This window comes from Aythya ferina (genome assembly GCF_964211825.1).
Source record: "Aythya ferina genome assembly, chromosome: 7".
Classification (NCBI taxonomy): Eukaryota; Metazoa; Chordata; class Aves; order Anseriformes; family Anatidae; genus Aythya; species Aythya ferina.
In genome coordinates, this window is record NC_140302.1 from 12,523,312 (window position 1) to 12,544,988 (window position 21,677).

Below are 21,677 nucleotides of genomic sequence, written 5' to 3' on the forward strand. Positions count from 1 at the left end.
TGAGTTTCCCAGGCATGCCCCTACATACTCCATCCCATACCTAAATAAATCCTAATAAATAAATAAATCAGCCTCTATAAATCCTAATAACAAGGTGCCATTCCCACTTAAGCAGATTGTTGTCAGTTATTAATGTCAGCTGTAAGCAAAGGCTCTGGAAAAACATGCAATCCCATCACCTTAGGACAGTATTAAATGTTGTCATAATTGAAATGCTATTATGGTATCTGTCCTTCCTAACCATAGTTAAAAAAATACCTTTACAGCTAAAGCAATAGCCATACCAGGAGGTGGTTGGAAAGAAAGGCTTATCACCTATTTGTTCAAGTGTGCCACGCATCATCACATTGCGTATAGCACCACTTCCTTTATTTTTAACATCATACCAATGCTGAAAAAGTAGCTGAAGAGAGAAATTCTGTTCCAGTGTTTCCTTATCCACCTCTTGGCATGTGGATCCCCAGAGCTGTCTCTGAAAGGTGGGGACCAGCCAAGGGAATCAAGAGTGTTTGCCAGATCCTTCACGTAAGCAGGCATTTCTTGGAGGTGGGCTGGACACTGGAACCCCTCAGTCCCTCACATATGTTGCCCAACTGGGAGCAGGGTAAGGCAGCTAGAGAAGACAATAGCTGCCTCTGTCACAAAGGGCTGGACTGGAACCTTACTGATTGCATACCCTTTAACTGGAAACACTTTGCAAACAAATAACAAAGGAAGCCTTACTTCCCAGCACCACCGACAGATGCAGTTTGAAGACCTACAGAGCAGAGAGGTTACCTTCTAAAAACAGACCACCAGATTTTCAGTTTGGTTCCCATTCAACTGAGTCAACAAGCTTCACAATAAGAAGAAAAACAAACCCGCCAACACCAAAAAACAACAACCAAACTTACATTATCAGCCAGAACTCCCCACCAAGCACGTTTCTAAGTTTTACCAGTAGCTCCCCCACCCTCCCAGTGCAGCAAGATAAGGAAATCCTGAATTCATTGCAGCTGGGCTGATGAGCCTCCTAATTAAGACATGCAGTGTGGTCTCTAGGCTCCCTCAGAGCACTAACCCTTTCATTGCCAAGCTCAAATCCTGCTCTGCTCCTAGTGGGAGATATTATTTGTGGTTTAATGTATTATCTTCATTGTAAGGAAACAGGCTGACTTTGCTAGGGGCACCTCATGGGCACAAAGCAGTCATTGCTTTTGGTGGTTCCCCTCTGAGGAGCGGTCTCCCTGGCACCTCACAGACCAGTATGCTCGAAGTCGGAACGAGTCAGATTACATTTCCCTCTTCCTTCCTGTTTCCCTGCCTACTGTCATCTTTATAAAACCATCAGCATTCTACCCGTCACCCCGATCATCCCCTGGACATTTTAAGTGTGAAACTAATTCAAAGTTTTTGCTCAAAACCCTCCTTAAAAAGCCCCTTTGCAGCAGTGTAAACACTGAGCAAGGACTCAGTTGCTGATTTGCTAAGTGTCCCAGACAAAAAACACTGGTTTATGTATCTCAGCAATATTCATTCATCCCTTGTCTTCTACAAAGACAGGATGGGCTAAATCACCATTTGCTTTCATCATGTTCTTTACATGTTCCTGGGCTTTTGCTATTTCATTCCAGGGCCAGGATGAATTTTCCCACCACCACCCTTATTATATAACTGGGCTTTTTGGAATGGCTTTTTTCCTCATCTCATTATGAAGAACTGGAGATTTCCACAGCTAGGGACAGGATGTAGCGCTGTTTGCATTGCTGCTCTTCATGGTATCTTTCAAGTGCCAGATTGATATGCTTTTCATATTGACTCAGAGCTAAACTGATGTAAGGCCATTTTCCAGGTCAGGCTGGCAGGAACTGCTGAAGCAATTTGCCTGACTCTGTACCAGGAAGGACAATCTGCATCTTGGGATTGTCTAGGAATTTTCCTTAATGAAATAATTGTTCTTTGAAGCTCCAGTGGCATTGAAAATGTCCACCATATCTCTTCAGCCATCATCTGCTTTTTTTTTTTTTTTTTTTTTTTTTTTTCTCCTTGTTTTAACACTGGGCCTTAAGATGGTTATAGAGAAGTGTCTCATGGCAGTGTTTTGGTGTGGCCACCTTTGGCACATATTGCACAAATGCCCTGCCAGCTGAACCAGGTGGCTGCTTTCAGAGCCATGTGTCACACTTTGGCCATAGAGCTGTGGGTGGCTGCGAAGACAGATTTCATGTCAATACAGCCAGTAGTCTGTGATGGAGTCCTGGCCTGTCACAAGGTGTCTGGCTGCCACGGTTTAAACAAAGAAAGATTTGTAAATAAAGTTTAATGATGGGGTGGCCAAAACTGTGACCTTTACAACCTGTTTGTTCTCCCATTGACCTGAAAAATGCCAAGAGCTATCTGTGTTGGAGAGAATTCCCTAACACAGCCATGCTCTGCTATAATGGTTGGAGCAGCTCAGTGTAAAGGATATGTAGAAAGGAAAACGGTCACCTCTGTGAGCCATATGTCCCATGCAAAGCCCAGTGAAAGCAGCAGGTAGGCATGTTTGGTCTTCTCACTGGTCTGGCCCTGGGGGCAGGACTAGCCACCTCCTGGTGGGCAGGAGTTACGCATTCTGCATCCCCAGGGGTTGTTCCACATTTCAGTGCAAGGTAAAGATTTTGGGATTTCACACATTCTGTGTGGATATACACACTTCTGTAAAAATCAGGTTATAGGGAATTTGCAAAGTTACTTATGTGTTTAATGCATGTGAAGTACTTTAAGAATCTCTTGGTAAGAGGGACTCTTAAGAAAGATTTTGTATTTTCCAAGTGTATGTAAGAGAAAGTGGCTCCTAGGGAGACAAGAACTTCTTGAAGACCCTTAATTAATAGTATTTTGGCATCCGTAGCACTTCCCTTTCCTTTTTGCAATTTGATGCCAAGAATTTCTCATTCCAATAGTGTCCAATAAATCCTAGAAAATAAATTCCAGGGACTGTTGGAGGTATCTTTGCTTACTTGATGACTAAAGCAGCTTAAACCTTTTCTTTAGTTTGTGCAATAACTTTTCCTTTTGAAATGTACAGGTTTAACCCCTGAAACAAAGTGCCTGACTCTCCTCTCAGCAGCCAGAACATCTTGAACCAGTACAGGACTATATTGGCACTGTGCTGGAGTTAAATGTTGGGCATTTCAGTGCCAGAAGATGTGTGAAGTCCCCCATGAGATCACACTCACTCTGCTCATGGTTTTGTAAATAGAAAACATGCTATTCCGTCTCCCAGACTAAAAGGGCAGAGAGAATTGTAATCACTTTCTCTGGGGCAGCGAGCAGGTCAATGGGAAGGTGAAGGCAGGGTTTGGGGCTCTGGACTACCACCCTCTGTCCCTTTGGATTGATCCTGCTGCCGTGCACCAGCTTTGGCTTTGTATGGGGTTAATGGAGCTCAGTAAGCTGTGTTTGACTCCAGGAAGAGTTGGCAGAGTGGTGCCTAGGGCTTCCATAGGATTCTTGCAATATGTGACTCATACCCAGAAACCACATTCACTGTACAGATATCCTGAATATTTGAGATATCTGAGATAAATGTAATCCCCTTTAAAATCTATTTGACAAGCTATCTCAACCAATTTCTCTACACCTTCAAAATACCTGAATAACCTATCTGAAGACTCCACTTAAATATTTGGATTTAAGAGCACTGAAAAACAAGGTCTCCATAGAGGCACAGCTTGGATGTCTTCTTACCTCGCTTTCCCATAAGTCAGCAGTAATTCTTTGATGCCAGTAGAATTACACAATTATAGCACTATTGTGAGGCATATCAGCCCTAACAGAGAAACACCCTATCAAATGTGTCCCATCATTTCAGGGTGAAAAGGACATGGGTTCATTCTGTTCCTACAGTGATTCATTACTATGTTCAAAAATACAAAACAAGAAAAAAAGAAAGCTTCCATTTATTCCTTAAATTCCTATTACACAGTTTCTTTTGAGTCTTAGAACATTAAAAAGAGTGAACACTTGTTATTTCCATTAGGAAGATTATGTATATAGGTGATTATGGGTTTCTTTTAGTTTTAAATTTACAGAATAACAAATTAAGAGTTTTGGGTTTTGATTTGCATATTGAGAGAGTGAAGATCCTACAAAGGTGAAGTACAAAAAAATAGGTATTTACCATTTAGCAGGAAACATTTAAATCACATAAGGCTTAATCTGAACATTTCTTGTTATTGTTTGAACACAAGACTCTATATTGACTATCAGGTTGACTGGATTGGAAATTAAAAATTACTTTGTGTTTTTTTTTGGTGTTCTTTTCCTTTTCCTGACTTCAGTATTGTTCTTGTAAATAGTTCTGGACACAAAAATGTTGCTTTTTGTGGGTTGTTCTTTTTGCCTGTGTGTTCTAACCACACCATGACTGCGGTATGATCAATCACAAGAAAGCAATCACTGCTCAGTGGAAAGGTTGGGCTAAGTGAGCCATGGCAAGCTCTGTAGGTTCCCCAGCAGTGGGGTGACCAGCTCTGCCTTCAAGATACCTCTTCATTAATGACCTCTTTATTGCTCCCCTCAAATAGGTAGCCATGTTCTTAATGAAAAACTTCTCACATTTTTTTCTGCCATTTTCATCCTTCCCTTACCCAGATCAGTCTGAAAACAGTCTTTGTTTCATGTGCTACATTTCATGTAAGTTTTTTCTTCTCTTTTGCAGGCTCTGAGCAGCAGTCTGTATAAGAGTGCATCTCCTTATGGCTCCCTTAACAACATAGTGGATGGGTTAAGCTCCCTCACTGAGCATTTTTCTGACCTATCCCTTTCTTCAGAAGCCAGAAAACCCAGCAAGAGGCCACCTCCTAACTACCTGTGCCACCTCTGCTTTAACAAGGGACACTACATCAAAGACTGCCCACAGGTAAGCAATATACAATATTCTGGAAAAACCCTTATGAAAACTTTTCAACATTCGTTCATTTAGTAACACAGAATTTGACTGAAATAGTTCTTTAAAGTAGCACTGAAAAAATATCTTGACAAAATGCCAAGCTAGCCATGTGTTCCTTTAATCCATTCTTTATCACAATGCCGACGGGAAATAAAAAAAAGCTATTTCATTCACCAGATAAGCATTATAAAAGATACTCTACAAGGCACATAAGTAGATTTTGGAAACTTAAAAAGTGGCTAATATGTAACTTTCTGTCACATAGATTGTGTAAACTACATTTTCAAGCAGCACACCCTATAGTCAGTTTAGCAATGGCACTTAATAAAAAATATAACAAGTTACATATGCTAAAGGAAAATAAATTGTTACACTGGATGGGAACTTTGAATTAGAGTTGCAGTAACACAAGCTCCAAGTTTATCTAGTCCAAAATGATAGAAGTGGTTTGCTATACTTGGCAAGATGTGATTGTCTTGGACTCCAAGAACTTTTTTGTAGTGGCAAAGCTGGCAATATTTATTTCCATAGAAAAGCAGCATAAACCTGCGTGCACTAAAAGCACTTACCAATCTGCAGTTTTTTTCCTGAGGATCCAAGCCACAATGTGCGAGGTTTCTCCATCCTCTCAAGTTTCAGCTGGATGCAGTTGTGTTTCTGGCTTAAACTTCCACAACTCCAATAATATTCTATGTAGAGTCCCAAGGAAACTCAAGCTCTGCCAATATTCCAGAAATACAGATGTGGACATTACTGTTATCTGCTTTACTGTGGTGTTAACCTCCTACCCTCTTAATGTGTGACTTTCAGCAGAATTAATCTGCGTAGAATTAACTACAGTTTGTGGCAGTCAGGGATGTCAGACATATAAGCCAAAACACAGTCAGAAAAGCATTTGCCAGCTGAGCAAGGTCAGTGTGAAATCAAGTCTAATGTCAGATGAGCTTTAACTGAGTGTATTCCATCCAACTGCTGCTATGCATGGGCTAAGCTGTTTTCTTCATGGAATTTAGCTGTATATCTTTCATTAGTTCTAATGAAAGCTGTGGAATTAAGCTACAATTTGCAGACCTGGGCGTGGCAATTGAAAATATTTTTACTTCATGGTTTTTTTTTAATACACACTGAGTAAAGCAGTTCTCTTGAGGAAAACGTGAAATTTTCCTTAAGAAAGATTAAGCTCAAAAGTACTCAGTTTTGTATACTTCTGTGTTTAATGCACTCAGTTTAGCATGCTACAGCAAAACATTGGGACAGGACCACGTAACAGCATACATTACCTAGCAAGAGGATTAGAACTATAACTGCTGGGTGTGCTTGGCAATCACAGTGCTGAGCTGTGGGAGATGACTCTACCCTGCGGTGTAGGAAGTCAAATGGATGCAACGAGTCCCATGATGACCAATGCATGCAACCTGCAGCTCACACTGATGGTCTCAAGTGGACATGTCAGTGTTGGAGGAGAAATGCATTATTTGTTTTGCAGGTAGGAAGATTAATTTACTTATATTGCACATCCTGTGTATATTTTTCCCCATGTATTAAGTTTATACTAGCAATATCTTCAACTTCTCTGTGAACAAGGTAATGAAAAGGCTTCCTGAAGAGCATAACCCATGGCTGGCCAATAAGCAAGAAATGACTGGAGGACTGCGGGACATCATAGCTACAGTTACAGGCAGCCATATCGTCCAGTGCCTTTCATAAACTAATCCAGTTTTAGCTGGGAAGTACATCACTATTTTGCCCACTACTGCTCTAGTAGGAAGCTGCTCCAGAACCTCACTCTATTAATTAGAAATCTTTCAATTTCCAGGATAAATGTAATTTGTGTCCACTGTGTAGTCATCTGTTCTCTTGCCAACAGTGTCCTTCCCTGAAATAGCTCATCTCCCTGTCTGGTGTTTATCTCAGTATGTATTAATAGACTGCAACCATATCCTCTCTCAGCATGCGTTCTGTAGGGCTAGTTGAGCAAGACTTTCTCGGTCCCCTCACAAAAGGCAGTCATCCTCTCTGTTCCCCAGTGCTCATGGCTGTCCATGTGTGCTTTCCATAACCTTGAACACGTGCGACTACAAACACATAAAGCACCCCAGATCAGACCTCATCAGTGCCCTGTGTTATTTAGGCACCTACCTGTTTCTACAAATCAAAGTTAAATTTCATGTCCTACTTAAGGAGCAGGTGATATGAAAATAGTTCTTCACTGAGGAATTCTAACAGAAGCAAGTGCTAGTCAGCAGTGAAATGTGTTCTTGAACAACAGCAGACAAATTTTCACCAGAACTTAAGCACTTGCCTTATTTTCTCTAAATTTGAGAACAGATCAACTGGGACTGACCTGGTGTGCGTGAGTTACATTCACAACTCTGAAAACGTTACGCACGAGAAAGGACTACTGACAGCAGGGTCAGACCTTAATTAGAAAGACCCCATTTGCTACCACTCCTTTTGATGATAATTGATTTATTTATTTGAACATTACATATGCTACTTCATCACTTAGATTTCGATGCTAAGTTTTACTAATGCTGTCAAAAATGAAAGTTGTTTTGCAAATTCTACAAAAGAAAAAAATCAAAGTAGTTTTGCATATTTTAAGTACTTGGGTTTGGAAAGAGACAAGAGATAAAAATCTGATTTGGACAAAATGCAAATCAATAAATCTTTTTTTTTTATTATTTTTTTTTTATTTTTTTAATACAATTGCCTAACAAGAAACAGATTTTGAAAGGGGTGTTTTACGGAGTTTTTCCGGCATAACACAGACATTGTGTAACAACTTTGAGACTTTATATCCTCCCTTAAATCTGCTTGTTATGAACATTGTAAAGATGTGTTATTTCTCAGAGTTGATAGTGTACCGTACTGATGGAAATACAAGTATTGATTCTATCTTAAATGATGATCATCTTCTAGGAGGCTAAATAATTATAATTGAGAAAAGGTCAGCTTTAGTATTTTAGTACCTTGGGTATCTGCAGTTCGTCTGATATCCTATTCAAAATAATCTGTTTGGAAACTGAAATTCTGGGATTTAACAAACTTCTGTGGTTTTTTTTTTTTTCTTGTAGAAAAATGTAGATGCAGAAAATCACATAAGACATTTAAAAAAGTCACATTGTTTCTTTTCACCTATTATCAATGTAGTCTATATATTTAAATTGTATAAAATATGAACAGTGGGTTCTTTTGTTCTGTGCATGGCCTCTACAAAATGAATCTTGCTCCTTTCCAGTGTAATGTTTTGGAGATTACCACTTTTCTGTGATGTCGCCACTCTACACTCAGTTGTAGAATCACAAAATCACATATTAGATAATGCTTTCATATAGATCTAACCCACACAAAGTACAGTACAAGGGAGTTGATGCAGCATGTACGGACACGTGCGAATAAAAGTCCTAGTTCAGGTTTTAAGAAGTCAGTGAATGACTAAACTTTCAGCATTATTCAAAATTGTCTTTTGGAAGGTAAGACGTGGACACAGATCCTAGACCTCATTTACTGCCTATGTCATTCCTCTTGTTAATTTGGGAGGTAATGGTTTGTCCTGGATGTGTCCAAGCCCTGAGCTCCAGGACAGCATTGCTGTACTCAAAGTTTCCAAAGTGCTTTACCGCCCGCTTCTGCCAAGCATAAGTTCCATCTGCTGGTTTCTCTGTCCTAACCATGTTCAAGTGCTGTCAAATCCTTTTGTGAAAATATATGCAGACCTAGTCACTCAAAAATACATGACTCCAGCCACCTTGCACAGAATGCTTGCTGAGGAAGCTGTTCTGTACCCCCTGCTAGTGCCAAGCTCTCTAAAAAGTGTTTAGTTCAGTCCCTGGGAGTTACAGAACCATTGCAGTGTGTACTTCCAAATTTTGTGCTATACTCGTAGAGGATAATGCACGTGCATGCTCATAGAAATACAGACATACTATCACAGGTATATATGTAATGGGACGCAACATTAGTCTCATTTTGGACTGTGTTTTTTGCTCTGTGAATGAAATGTATGGCGTGATCCATATTATTGTGGCCAACAATGGGAGTCTTTCCTTTGGCAACAGTGATCTTTGAAGCAGATCCTGCCAAACACAAGTACCTTGAGAATACGTATTCAAGTCAACGGGAGTAGTAGGTAATTACTGTGGCTGCCTGAGTTTGCATAGATTTGCTTTTGTGGTTTCATGCAGGATGTGGAAGAAATCAGCGTCAAGCTGAGCTTAGTTCTTTTTTCCCTGTCCACAGCTTGCTCTGCCAGATCATGCTGCCCTGAAGCTGTCCCTCCCTGTAGTCAGATATAGCGGGTCTTTGGCAGCAGAGCTAGCTCAGCAGGCAGCTATTTGGCTGCGCGATTGCAGCAACTCTCATGCCTGAAGCAGTCATCTCATTTGTCTTGTGCCTTATGGTTGTGAAAGGCTCTCAAGTGTCCTCAAAATTCAAGGAGTCCACAGCTGTGCTTTCTCCAGGTACCAAAGGCTGGGTGTGATGGCAATGATGAATAAACTACCATCATTACAAAAACAAACATTTTACCCTTCTGGTTTTTGGCTTAGAGGTCTTAATAAAAATACATATTTATAGTGGAAAATGATATTTCAGAAAGCTCTGAGGTTAAGGAAGATCATAGGCTGAAAAAGTCTTTAAAATTCACTCTGAAAAGAATAATTTATAGATATAATTTCTACATTTTACAGTAATCTGTCAGTTATCTAGTGATGGCCTCCAAATAAATAAGTCTTTCCTCCAGTAAACTGAGAGAAATATTGGTATTCTTACTCAGTTACAGGATGAGCCCTACAGTCTCATAGGAATCTAAACCCCCATATGACTCAGCTTTGCAGGTTTCGCTATGGTTTTTGATCAGAATATAGTCATGGGCAATTGATACCATGCTGTACAGATCTTGCTTGTTTATGCTTCAATTCTTTGGGCTGGGAGAGTTAGTAAAAGCCTGACAGTGAATCCCTGATATGGATGAAATGACATTCGAATCACTAAAAACAGTATCCCACTTACAGAGGTTAAGATGATAATATGGGATATATAATAAAATAAAACAACAGGTAAATTAATCTCTGGTACAGTAGCACTGCTTTTAATAAGACCAATAAAGACAGAAAACCCTGTTGGTAATCTGTGCTATAATTGTTTTCAAACTGCACATGGCACTCAGAAGACAAATCTATTCATATCCAGACCCTTAATTCTCTATTTTAAAAATACACACCGACACATTAACCCCTTTTATATCATAGAATCATAGAATCATAGAATATCCTGAGTTGGAAGGGACCCTTAAGGATCATCAAGTCCAATTCTTGACACCACACAGGTCTACCCAAAAGTTCAGACCATGTGACTAAGTGCACAGTCCAATCTCTTCTTAAATTCAGACAGGCTCGGTGCAGTGACCACTTCCCTGGGGAGCCTGTTCCAGTGTGCAACCACCGTCTCTGTGAAGAACCCCCTCCTGATGTCAAGCCTAAATTTCCCCTGCCTCAGCTTAACCCTGTTCCCGCGGGTCCTGTCACTGGTGTTAATGGAGAAAAGGTCTCCTGCCTCTCGACACCCCCTTACGAGGAAGTTGTAGACTGTGATGAGGTCTCCCCTCAGCCTCCTCTTCTCCAGGCTGAACAGGCCCAGTGACCTCAGCCGTTCTTCGTACGTCTTCCCCTCCAGGCCTTTCACCATCTTCGTAGCCCTCCTCTGGACACTCTCCAGCAGTTTCATGTCCTTTTTATACTGTGGTGCCCAGAACTGCACACAGTACTCGAGGTGAGGCCGCACCAGCGCAGAGTAGAGCGGGACAATCACCTCCCTTGACCTACTAGCGATGCCGTGCTTGATGCACCCCAGGACACGGTTGGCCCTCCTGGCTGCCAGGGCACACTGCTGGCTCATATTCAACTTGCTGTCTACCACGACCCCCAGATCCCTCTCTTCTAGGCTGCTCTCCAGCGTCTCATCGCCCAGTCTGTACGTGCAGCCAGGGTTTCCCCATCCCAGGTGCAGGACCCGGCACTTGCTCTTATTGAACTTCATGCGGTTGGTGATCGCCCAGCTCTCCAACCTATCCAGATCCCTCTGCAAGGCCTTTCCACCCTCATTCGAGTCCACAACTCCTCCAAGTTTGGTGTCATCAGCAAACTTGCTCAAAATACCTTCTATTCCTACATCCAGATCGTTTATAAAAATATTGAAAAGTACTGGCCCTAAAATGGAGCCTTGAGGGACCCCACTGGTGACCGCCCGCCAGCCTGACGCAGCCCCATTTACCATAACCCTTTGGGCCCTGCCCGTTAGCCAATTGCTCACCCATCGTATGATGTTTTTATTTAGCTGTATGGTGGACATTTTGTCCAGTAGGATCCTATGGGAAACCATGTCAAAAGCCTTGCTGAAGTCCAAAAAAATCATATTTCTTCACTTAAATGTCTAAGAAATTGTAATTCTTAGGTATTCATTTTGCAAACACCTATGCACATAGTAAACTTGCACATCATGACATACTGGAACAATTTGAGGCTCTCCTTCTTGTTTATACACAACATATTACTCTCATTTATTCATATTTTTCCACTCAGAACCTGGATAAAGTTGTTTTAGATTATTTGGACTTGGCTAAGTTTTTTGGTTTTGTTTTGCTTTTTGTTTTTACTATATGCTGTCATTTTGAAAACTTTAGGTTTTCAAATACAAAACTTATTGCAGGTTATTTTTTTTCATATGTTTGAACTTAGCCCTGCCAAGTTTCTCAAGAGTTTGTGAGATTAGCTGAACACATTCTTCTCAGATCTTTTCTGCTTTTACTGTGAAGACTTGCAGAAATCTTGTAACAAAAATCTGGTGAGCTGTAATTTTGTAACATCCATTTTACCTCTGGAAATTTAAGCTGCTTTAAACGTCTGAAACATCAAAAGATACTCATTGCTCTCTATTTTGGAAATTCTGCAAACCCAGTGCATGTCATGCCTCCAAACCATTTATCAGAGGGGCAAGCAACTCGGCCAGCCATATGTTGAGAAGAGGGGATCCCACCAGCCCCGCTTTGAGAGCATGCTCCCCAAGCACTCCTGAAACCGTGGCTGCAACGTGTGGCATTTACGTCCTGTTGTGTGATAAACTGGGTGTTTCGAAAGAAGATAGCAAACCCTAACATACCGGAATAAGAGCAATTAGATAGCAAAAAAGAAAACAGAAATATCTAGTGAACTGTGTCTGTTCCCCTTTCTTGTTTAGCGCGCTGCTTGATAATTGCATTCCCCAAAGTCTGGAAGAGCAGCCAAAACCAAACTCTTCCTTATGTACCATCACTGAGCCATTATTGCTGTGGTTCAGTCTTCATTATGGGTACAAGTTCAAGCTTTTCTGCTGTGGGAAATGCAATGTAAACAGATGTGCTAAAGGCAAATACTGTTAGAGAGCATGCGTGCTTGGTCTTTGCAGCGACCTTGGGGTGGCCTCTCGGGTCCCGTGCAATTTCTGTCAATGGGGTGGCCATGGGATTGGCACTGCAAGACCTGCCTCACAACTGGCCTGCGTTTCACTGTGTTCCAACTTTTTTATTTGCTTTTTGTATCTCACTTGCATATTCACTACCTAGATAAGCTCAAAGGGGGATGACCGCTGACAGCAGGGGGGATGCTGTTTAAATGTAGGCCCTCACAGATACCTGGCATTTTAACTGAAGAGAGTTTCAGCACTGATAAAGCCTCATTGGGGTCTAGGTTCAGTACAGTCATTCAGGGAAGAGTAGAGATGAAGATTAACTTCGGGTCTCTGAAACATGACTTCTGATTAAAGGCTGCAGAACCAATGTTGTTTGGCCCTTCCCAAAAGACATAATAAATTGCAAATATGCTTAAAGCCTTCCATAAAGGGCATGGTTTGTTTTCCAGACCCACAGCCAATGAGTCCTGAGCACTGGGCTTGAATTTGGCTGTTTCTAATTGGGAGACACTGGAAGGCATTGAATTAGAGTGCTCGGGGAGGCTCTTGAAGATTGGTAAACTTTTGGAATACTACGGATAAACAGACATCAAGATTTTCACAGGTGATCCTGTCCCAAGACAAGTGAAAGAACCTCCCAGAGAATCTCCCAACCTTATTTTACTATTATTGTATATCTACATATCAATAATACAGCTCATTACAGTGAACATGCATAATTTAATTAAAAACTGTGCACAACAGATCAGATCCAAATCCTGGGCATGTCAGTGGGACATTTTTACCAACTTCTTTGAAGTAGACTGAACATAGCTATTGCATGGGTCTAAATCTGAACTCTGTTTACTAACAATTTGGTATTTGCTTAGCTTGCAATAAAACTCATGATAAACCATAATTAAGTGCTTAGCTTGGAAACAATTACTATGAGCATGAGCATTCCTCTCGAGAGGGAAAGTAACGTCTGGTTTCCAGCTCTCCGCGAGCTGATTTGGAGATAAGGTAGAGCAAGGACTACCAGGTCAAAACCTCACTTTTTTATAAACTCCTCATTTGCACTGATAAGCAAGTAATAATGGAACATTGGGTGAATCATGTTTTCTCACTTCATAAGAGCATTTTGGTTTAGTGTGAAATACAAGTTGTGGAATTTCCATCCATACTTGGAAATTTTCCAGATGATCTGACTGGACAAAGCCCTAGAAAACCTGACCTGAACTCAGTGTTAGTCCTGCTTGCAGCAGGAGGTTGGACTTGATGACCTCCTGAGGTCCCTTCCACACAATGATTCTGTGAGTCTATTTTATGATAATAAAACAACTTTTCAGGTTGAGCTATAAGAGATCACTCATTGTTCTTCCAGATATATCTCCCAGCTCTAGCGTTTACCACAATCCTTCCTCTCTGTGCTTTTACATAAAATACTTTGCACAAAATACAATAATGCTAAATGTTGAGGCAAACAGGCATTTACTATAACAACAAATATACACATAAACACCTACATATGTATTTATGTAAGACCTCTCAGAGTATACTGAGCCAGCTGGCTTATTTACAGTGGGCAATCCTGGTGCTACAAAGAGAGACCTGAGGAGGAAATTTTTTTTGGAAGGCATTGCATGTATTGGAGAACAAAGCATTTGATCTTGTCAGTGATGCTGGGGTTCATGGACTTGCTTTGCATTTAGTCTGTAGAGAGGCTGTCTTCAGAGTAGCTCTGCAGTCACTGCGCCCACTCACAAGGAGCACGTTTTGATAGAGCTGCCATTTGCTGCCTGCACAGTAAAAGTTGCATGTTTTAGCCTTAAATTAATGGCACTTTAGTGCAGATGCTATTAAAACTGCAGGTTTCTTGTTACAGCAGTACCACTCAGTACACACTTGTGAAAGGACAGTCAGTGTTTGTAACTGCTAAAACACCAAACCCAAAGACTTTAAGGACCCATCAATCTAATCATGCTAATTTTCTTGCAAATTCAAGTGAGAGCAGAAACTGTATTTCTTTTGAATTAGATTTTTTTCCACATAAAGCCACTCCTAGTGCCTTCAGTATTATAAAAAAGTATTTGTTCCCTAAAATTAGTACCATTAAGCAGTCACTTGCATAATATTTTTTCCTGTTTATATTTTAGAAGTGTTAGTTCTGACTCCACTCTGCATCCAGAAAGTCAGTGTATTTATGTAGTATGGATGTGTAATATGAGTCTCAGAAACCTAAAGTTTTCCCCAACTGCCCAGCTGAAAAAAGCTGAGAACAGAACGTCAGACCACAGGCACAAGTCCTGCTTCAATTCCTATGCTGTTTCTCTGCATCACCTCACCAATGCTAAATATCAACTCTCACATTTATTTTTTAATAGCAAAATACACCTTGAAATAAAGTAATAGTCAAATTTGCTGATAAGCTTACCATAAACTTGCTTCCTTTGTATCTTATATTTTATACCAGAAATTGTCTGACATGTCACTAAGACAAGACATTTAAGGAGACATTTCCAAAGTTTGCAAAAACCTGTTTCTTTCCTTAAAAAAGAAGCCTTTTCTTCCAAATTTCCTTTACAGGGCAGAAAAGCTAAAATGTTCCTATAGCAATTAGACAAAATGAAGAATAAGCCTTTCATGTCAGGGCCCAGTCAGTGCCAAATTATTAGCTAAGGCAATAAAACCCATGGACAGGCACATAAGTTGAAACATTTGGGGATTTTAGCAGTAACAGCAGACATTTTGGAAGTGACCTAATCTTGATTACTAGTTCAGCCTCAGGTTTTAGCCTGGTTTTCCACAAGACACTCACTACTCTCTGTTTCTATCTCATTCTTTGGCTGTACAGAAATGGGCATGGGGTAGAGCAGAACCCTTGGACATCTGTGTTACCGAGTCCTGAAAACAACCCCTTTTTCTTTCTTGCAGAGAAAGAGCATGTTTCAACTAGACTTTAGATGTGGTCTCAAGCTTTAATTTTGGACCCGAGTTCAGTGTAATTTCCCAGGCCCAAGGATTTCACATACAAAATACTGGTTTTGAATCCCTCTCTAATTTTAACCCACGTCACAGGTGTGCAGCTATAGATAAAGCTCTGCAACAGCCCAGGCAAATCGATAGTTCCACCTGAATGAGCACACCCACACCACCTGCAGCCCAAGCAAAAGCTCCCCAACACTGCCCACTGGGTCTTTTGTGGGTCAGGAAGGGGACCATCACAGTAGCAAGTGAGAGCAGGGAGAATGCTATTCTTACCCCTAGTGCCTGATTACAGAGGTGAGAAAATGCAAGAAGGAAGAGCAAAAAACGTCAGCGAGAAAGGCTCATTTCAAAGAAATGGTGGGGAAAAAAACGTTTTGTTTTTCCAAAAGGTCAAAGGAGACTCATTATTAAAGTAAAAAAAAAAAAAAAAAAAAAAAGAATGCATTGGTTTAAATAGCTTTCAAAAATAAAAGATAAAAATAAAACTAATTCCAGGCCTGCATTTTTTTATTGCTCAATACTAATCAGAGGTCTGCTACTTAAGACAGATTTCTCTAAGTCTTACTTTAGCAGATCTAATAAACTAGAACTAAATGACAAGAGGCTAAAATTGTGCTGTTGTCTTCATCATTCTTAGCCACAACAGGAAGTCCATCCTGTAATGCCAGGTGTGCCTGGGCTTGCTTCTCTGCAACCCTTTACATGAGGACAAGCCACCACCATGGTCACACTTTGGGCTTTTCTGCTGTGCCTGCCACTGTCAGAGTTTACACCAAACATGGAAAAGTGGAGAATTATGTCCAGTATTTTTCAGGCTTCCTTGAAGATTGTTACTTGCCGTGTAAAATTATGGCTTCATTTCTGTCCTGAGGTGGTTACACACCTGTGACAGGCAAGTACACATCCACCTGTAACAGGAAAGTAACTTTCTCAGGACAGGAGGTAGCCATATCTCTGATGTAGCCTGGGGTGCTGGTATTCAAATGAAACTAACCGCTCTGATTTTAGAATGTGGGGGTCATTTCTGCATTAGTGACCAAATGTTTCCATCCATTTTCTGCAAATACAAGAATATTACGCAGCTGTACCTTGAGCGATACCACTGTGCTGCCTGAGTACAGCAGCTGTATGTGCACCTCAGATGTGTAGGTTGAGGTCCCCCTCTTTAGAGGGGAGAGATGCCAATTTTAACAACACATGAAGTACTAATTTTGCCTTTTCTCCATTTTGTAATTTTGATTCCTTATCTTAGACTCATTTGAACTTCTACAACATGACCAAAAGTGTCTGTCCGTCCCTCTTTCCCTGTGCAATGCAGCCACAAATACTACTTCAATCTCCCCTGCTTCGTGCCTGCAGCTGACAGGGCTGTGGCTGGGTGCCACAGCACTCAGCCTGAGCTCCCTGTGCCTTGGGGAGATGGATGCTGTATGCTTGCAGCCATCAGTCTTAGGAAAAAAAAAAATAAATAAAAATCTAACAACCATCCAGAGGCTGTTGGCACAGCACAGCACCGCACAGGACTGACAGACAGCTGCTGCTTACATTGCTATTTCTATTATTCAGTAAAGAGAGCTATGGTAATTAATAACACCCTGACTTTTAGGACAACACTCCTGTTGCTGCATGTTAAACTTTAAAAAAATATATAAACAAAATAGAAAACCCTCCCTCTTGCTGCTATCATTTACAGTGGTCTCCTGAGCAGCAAGTCTTACCTGGTTGGTATGTTGTAAATTGTTTCCTTGCATACTATACTGACTCGATTTAAATAGAAGACAGGAGACTCTCTCTCATAAGCTCATAAACCTGAAAAGTAGTGTTGTTCATGTGAAACTATTGGAAAGGATTATTTTTTTTTTTAAATGATGTCGACATATGTAAGTAAACAAGTTAATGTTCTTCTCCATCGGTGCTTGAGACATTAATGCATCCAGCATCAGTCTAAGTGGGTACAGCTGATAAGGGCTGTGCTGCTTACACTGAGCTCACCACATGACTCATGGTTTGCGTTTGTTTGCAAACTTGGAGAGAGGAATGGGGCATTTTTATTTTTATTTTTGGTTAGCATTAACACAATTTTAACTCTCATCTGCTTTCTTCTGAGCTCCCATTCCTGATTCAGCACGCATGAGTCTGCTAATGAAATCCAGATGTCAGACAAAAAAACAATAAGCTCTCCCACCCATCTGGTGGATCAGGTTTCTCAGAGATTGGGAAAAAAAGAACCAGGAGAGAGATTCCTAGAATGGCTGAAACTTTAGATTTCAGCATGTTTTCAGAGACCAGAGCGCAGCGGGGGGGGGGGGGGGGGGGGGGGGGGGAGAGGGGGGATAGCTTGGAGGTAAAATTGGTCACAAATCACGATTCTTGGTGGAAAAGTTGAGAAGAAATTGAGTGATTATCAGATACCCTGAGCCCTAAACAGGCCTAGTATGTCCCAAATTCAGCACTGCTACTGAAAAATTACACTGAGCATCACAAATGGCAATTCTGAGTCAGAAATAAAAAAGCAATGTGAAGGAAATTACTGAATTGTTTGCTTCCTTGGCTGTGCTGTTTCAGGGTCCCAGACCACCTAGAGACTTGATAAACCTGGAAGGAGAAAGGTAACGTTGTCCCCTGGTTTTCTTTGGAGGATTATCTGCAGTCTCACAGCTATAACTCCAGGTTTCCCCTCTGAAGCCTGACCCCAGTCACAGGCTGAGCTGCACACAAGGTGCCCGGGTCCTTTCCAAGACAGAATTCCCCGGGGACGATTCTTTCCACAGCCCTCAGTCTCTTTGGCAGTCTCTTTCCAGCCCAAAGGCTTTCTCCATAACCCCTTCCCTGACCACAAAGCTTTAGACTGAGCAGTCCAGTCCTTCCCCAGACTAAGAATTCCTCACAGGAATTTTGTTTTGCAGCCCTCGGTCTCCTTTGCCAGCTCATTTCCCAACAGCCGTAGCTCTGGGTCATTGTCTTTCAACACGAACCCTAATGCTTGGCGGAGCCATGGTGCAGGAGCCCCACAGCATACAGAGACCCAGTATGCCATAAAGGTGAATTCCTACAGTTAGTCTTCTGGCACTTCAGAAGATTATATGTAGCCCCCTACAACTATATCTTCACATCTTTTTCTCTCTCTGTTTTACATGTTTAGAATATGATATAATCCTTACAATTACTACACTTTTAGGCCTGAGAAGAAATTTCTGTACCATGAGTCTTGGGCTAAGGAGCCACTTGGAAAAAGAAATTTTCTGCATTTTTAGGGGAACTGCTTAATAAAAATAAATTTTTACTTAGGCTTTTTACATGACTAAGTCAAAGGAATGTTTGCAGTAGTTTTTAGACAAGTGTGTAATTGAAAAAAACATTGTCCTTTGCGCTTTCAATAACATCAGAGCATATTAAGGTATGCTTTGACTCCAAGGTGTGTTCTCGTAGGCACAGGTTGGGTTTTCTTCATTTCCATTGTATTTGATTTAAAACAAGCCAAAAGATGCTTTTATGCTACTTTTGCCTTTATGTTTCAACAGCAGCACCCCTCTAGATTGGCAAGATAGAGAGGAAGGTTGCTCCACTGCTACAGAAGTTCTGTCCTTCACAGGCCCTTCCCAGACATGTGGATGGAGGATTTATGGCCATGAAGCAAAAGCTCCCTCTCAGTCACTTGAGTCAGTTCTGTGCCCGTTCCCTATAATTTAGCATCTGAGCTTTCTCAAGGCATGCGTCTGTGGTTTGCATTCTTAGTCTCTTCCCAGGGTCAGTCTTGTGTGCGTAATGCAACATTTCTGTTTAGTAACTGTCTCCCCTAACATGGAGAGAAATGAGGTCAGATATTTCTTCTCCCATTCAAAGTGCAAGGCACCTTGCTGCTGAGCTTTAGCTCCTGTGAGAGCAAGTAACACTGCCTCAGCTCAGCTCACAACCCAGGAAAGCTCAGTTCTGCTCACTAACGAATGCTGCTCTGCTGGTAGCAATCTCCTTTGTGCCAGAAAGCAGAGCAGTCAATAGAAGGGACCTTCTCTTAGCACTTGCACCTCTCTCAGAGCTCTCGGCAAGCTTTGCCTCTGCTCCAGACCAGTTGGTCCCAGCTAATTCTGATCCAGAAGTCCTGTGACCATAGGTAGTGAGAAGACATAATGCAGCATTCTGAAAATTTGGGGTTTTCAAGCTTCACATCTCTGAATGCTGTAATGTTGTGCATGGAGGACAGTGGCAAAGGCCCATAGCTATATCCAGTATGAACATGAATCCAGTACAGATATATACATGTATATATATATATACATGTATATATATATATATATATATATATATATATATATAGAGAGAGAGAGAGAGAGAGAGAGAGAGAGAGAGAGAGAGAAAGATACAGTACAGAGATAAATCTTCTGACCATCCAGAGATGGCAGAATTAGTCATGGACGTACTCAGCAAGAGCATCAGTTTAGCATCAGCACAGACTCTGGGAGGTGTCTGCTGTCAGACCGAACAGAGCTATTGAATGTTTGTACCTCCTATAAAGGGAACCACTCTGCAGCTACAGGCACTTCGAAGTACTAGATCAGGAGATCACAGATTGTGTATTCAGCGAAGGTTATCGAGCCGCTCATTATTCATGAGCAGTTCTTATCTGAACACTGGTTCCCGTTGGTGATTATTTGCAATGATGGATGGTGGGTGATTAGAGCTGGGGGCAGTCTGTAGAGTTTGCCTTAGAGCCTGTGTTGTAGCAGTTCATCTGATGGTGGTATGCAGAGATTCAACGGGACTAGCGTGCAAAGATAGCACAGTGGGGACTAACAGCAGAGCTGTAATGATCACTGCTCTTTCTGGGGGCAGGCTGAGTGGCCCTTTCCACAAAGGATGCAAACCACCTCAATGCAATCCCTTGGATCTTGCCCATCTTCCTCAGGAGGAAGAGCAGTATCTTATGAAAGCATCGCTCTTCATAAACACTTCTTATCATGTCTTTTCTTTTTACCTCATAGCCTTCTCTCCTACAAGCCCTAATACATTTGATGGCTGATAAGGGGCAAAAGCAGAAGCTAGTTGAGATAGGAGCCAGGGAAGTGTGAGAAGTGCGACGACAGCTGTTGCCTGAAGACTGCCAGCTGTTGGAACGTAATCGGGGAGGTCAGTGTACAGCATCACCTTAAGTTTATTTAAATAGGGACCTATATCTATGGCGAAGACCTACTATTTTCAGTAGGAGCTGGAGTCAGACATAAGTGACTTCGGATTGTTAGCCTTCAGAAGCAGGGTATTGTCTTGTTCCTGCAGAATTATTGGAGCATGCACAAAGGGTCTGACCCTGCTGACCCCACGTTCTGCACTGTGTCATACCTTCTCTTTATCTCACCTCCATTCTTGAGATTCTTCCCCAATCAATTCCTCTCCTTATCCAGCTGCTACTGTTAAATCCCTCATTCCTTTTCCAGAGTATCAAAGATGAGGATTTTGACCCATTCAGACTCCTTTTCCAAGGTGTTTTCCACTGATGTAGAATAATTAAGGCCGAAGAAGAGAGATTTAGCACACTGAAGCTGACATAACGGAGAACAGAAAGCAAAGCTCTTGTATTTCTTGTATACAGTTCCCAGAGACACAAACCTTATCTAGCTTTCTAACCTCAATGTTATTTTTGCTATACTTTTCTCTTTTAATCTCCAGTGGCTGCATTTCATTCATCACTGCAAGCCACTCTAGAAAGCATATTGTTTATCTGCGTGGTATATCTAACAAGCTAAGACACAGTGGTTTCATCTCTGAATGTTTTTAGCACACTTTGGATAGGTACATTACAATAAGGAACATAACCAAAGTGCAGTGAGCCCCAAGAGTTAAATCTATAGATCCAGAAAAAAAACAAAACCCAACAACTTGAAGTTCTTGAAAAAGCCTACAGTACTTTTTAGTCAGACTCTATAAATCAGACTGTAAACCAGCAGTTGAATATCCAGCAGTAGATTTTCAATGTCTCCTTGTAACACTGATGTATTCCATACTGCTTCTTAGAAACCTGACTCCTTCTCATGACAGTTCTAGCTAGGATGAGTAACTGAATTTGGACACTGTAAGTACCACCACACTGTACATCTCCAGAAGAGAAAGCTCCTTGGAACTGGTTTTTCTTTTAAGCCCTCCCTGTCTTTTCTGTTGGGGGTAGTCCACATGAACCAACGAGATAAATATCCCACAGGCTACAGAGCCGGTGGTCCTTCTCACTTAGCTGAGCCTTTTCATAGAGAATTAGGACTGCATGCAAACAGCATGCAATTTCCAGCTCCAAAGGAGCTATTATAATACAAATACATCTCCTGTGAGATAGAAAATAAGATATATAATTGTGACACAGAAA

At 41.3% G+C, this 21,677-nt stretch overlaps 1 protein-coding gene and 1 long non-coding RNA gene across 2 annotated transcripts in view; both read left to right on the top strand.

The window, feature by feature from the left end:
- ZCCHC24 (zinc finger CCHC-type containing 24) overlaps positions 1 to 21,677 on the top strand; it is a 110,545-nt gene that overhangs the window by 13,230 nt on the left and 75,638 nt on the right. The window contains exon 2 of the mRNA XM_084526396.1: positions 4,685 to 4,885. Coding sequence (XP_084382522.1) covers positions 4,685 to 4,885 — 201 coding nt within the window. The remainder of the gene's footprint in view (positions 1 to 4,684; positions 4,886 to 21,677) is intronic.
- On the top strand, positions 5,908 to 9,437 carry LOC311440021. The gene is made up of 2 exons (XR_014695162.1): positions 5,908 to 6,401; positions 6,500 to 9,437. It is a non-coding gene; the product is annotated as an uncharacterized lncRNA (long non-coding RNA).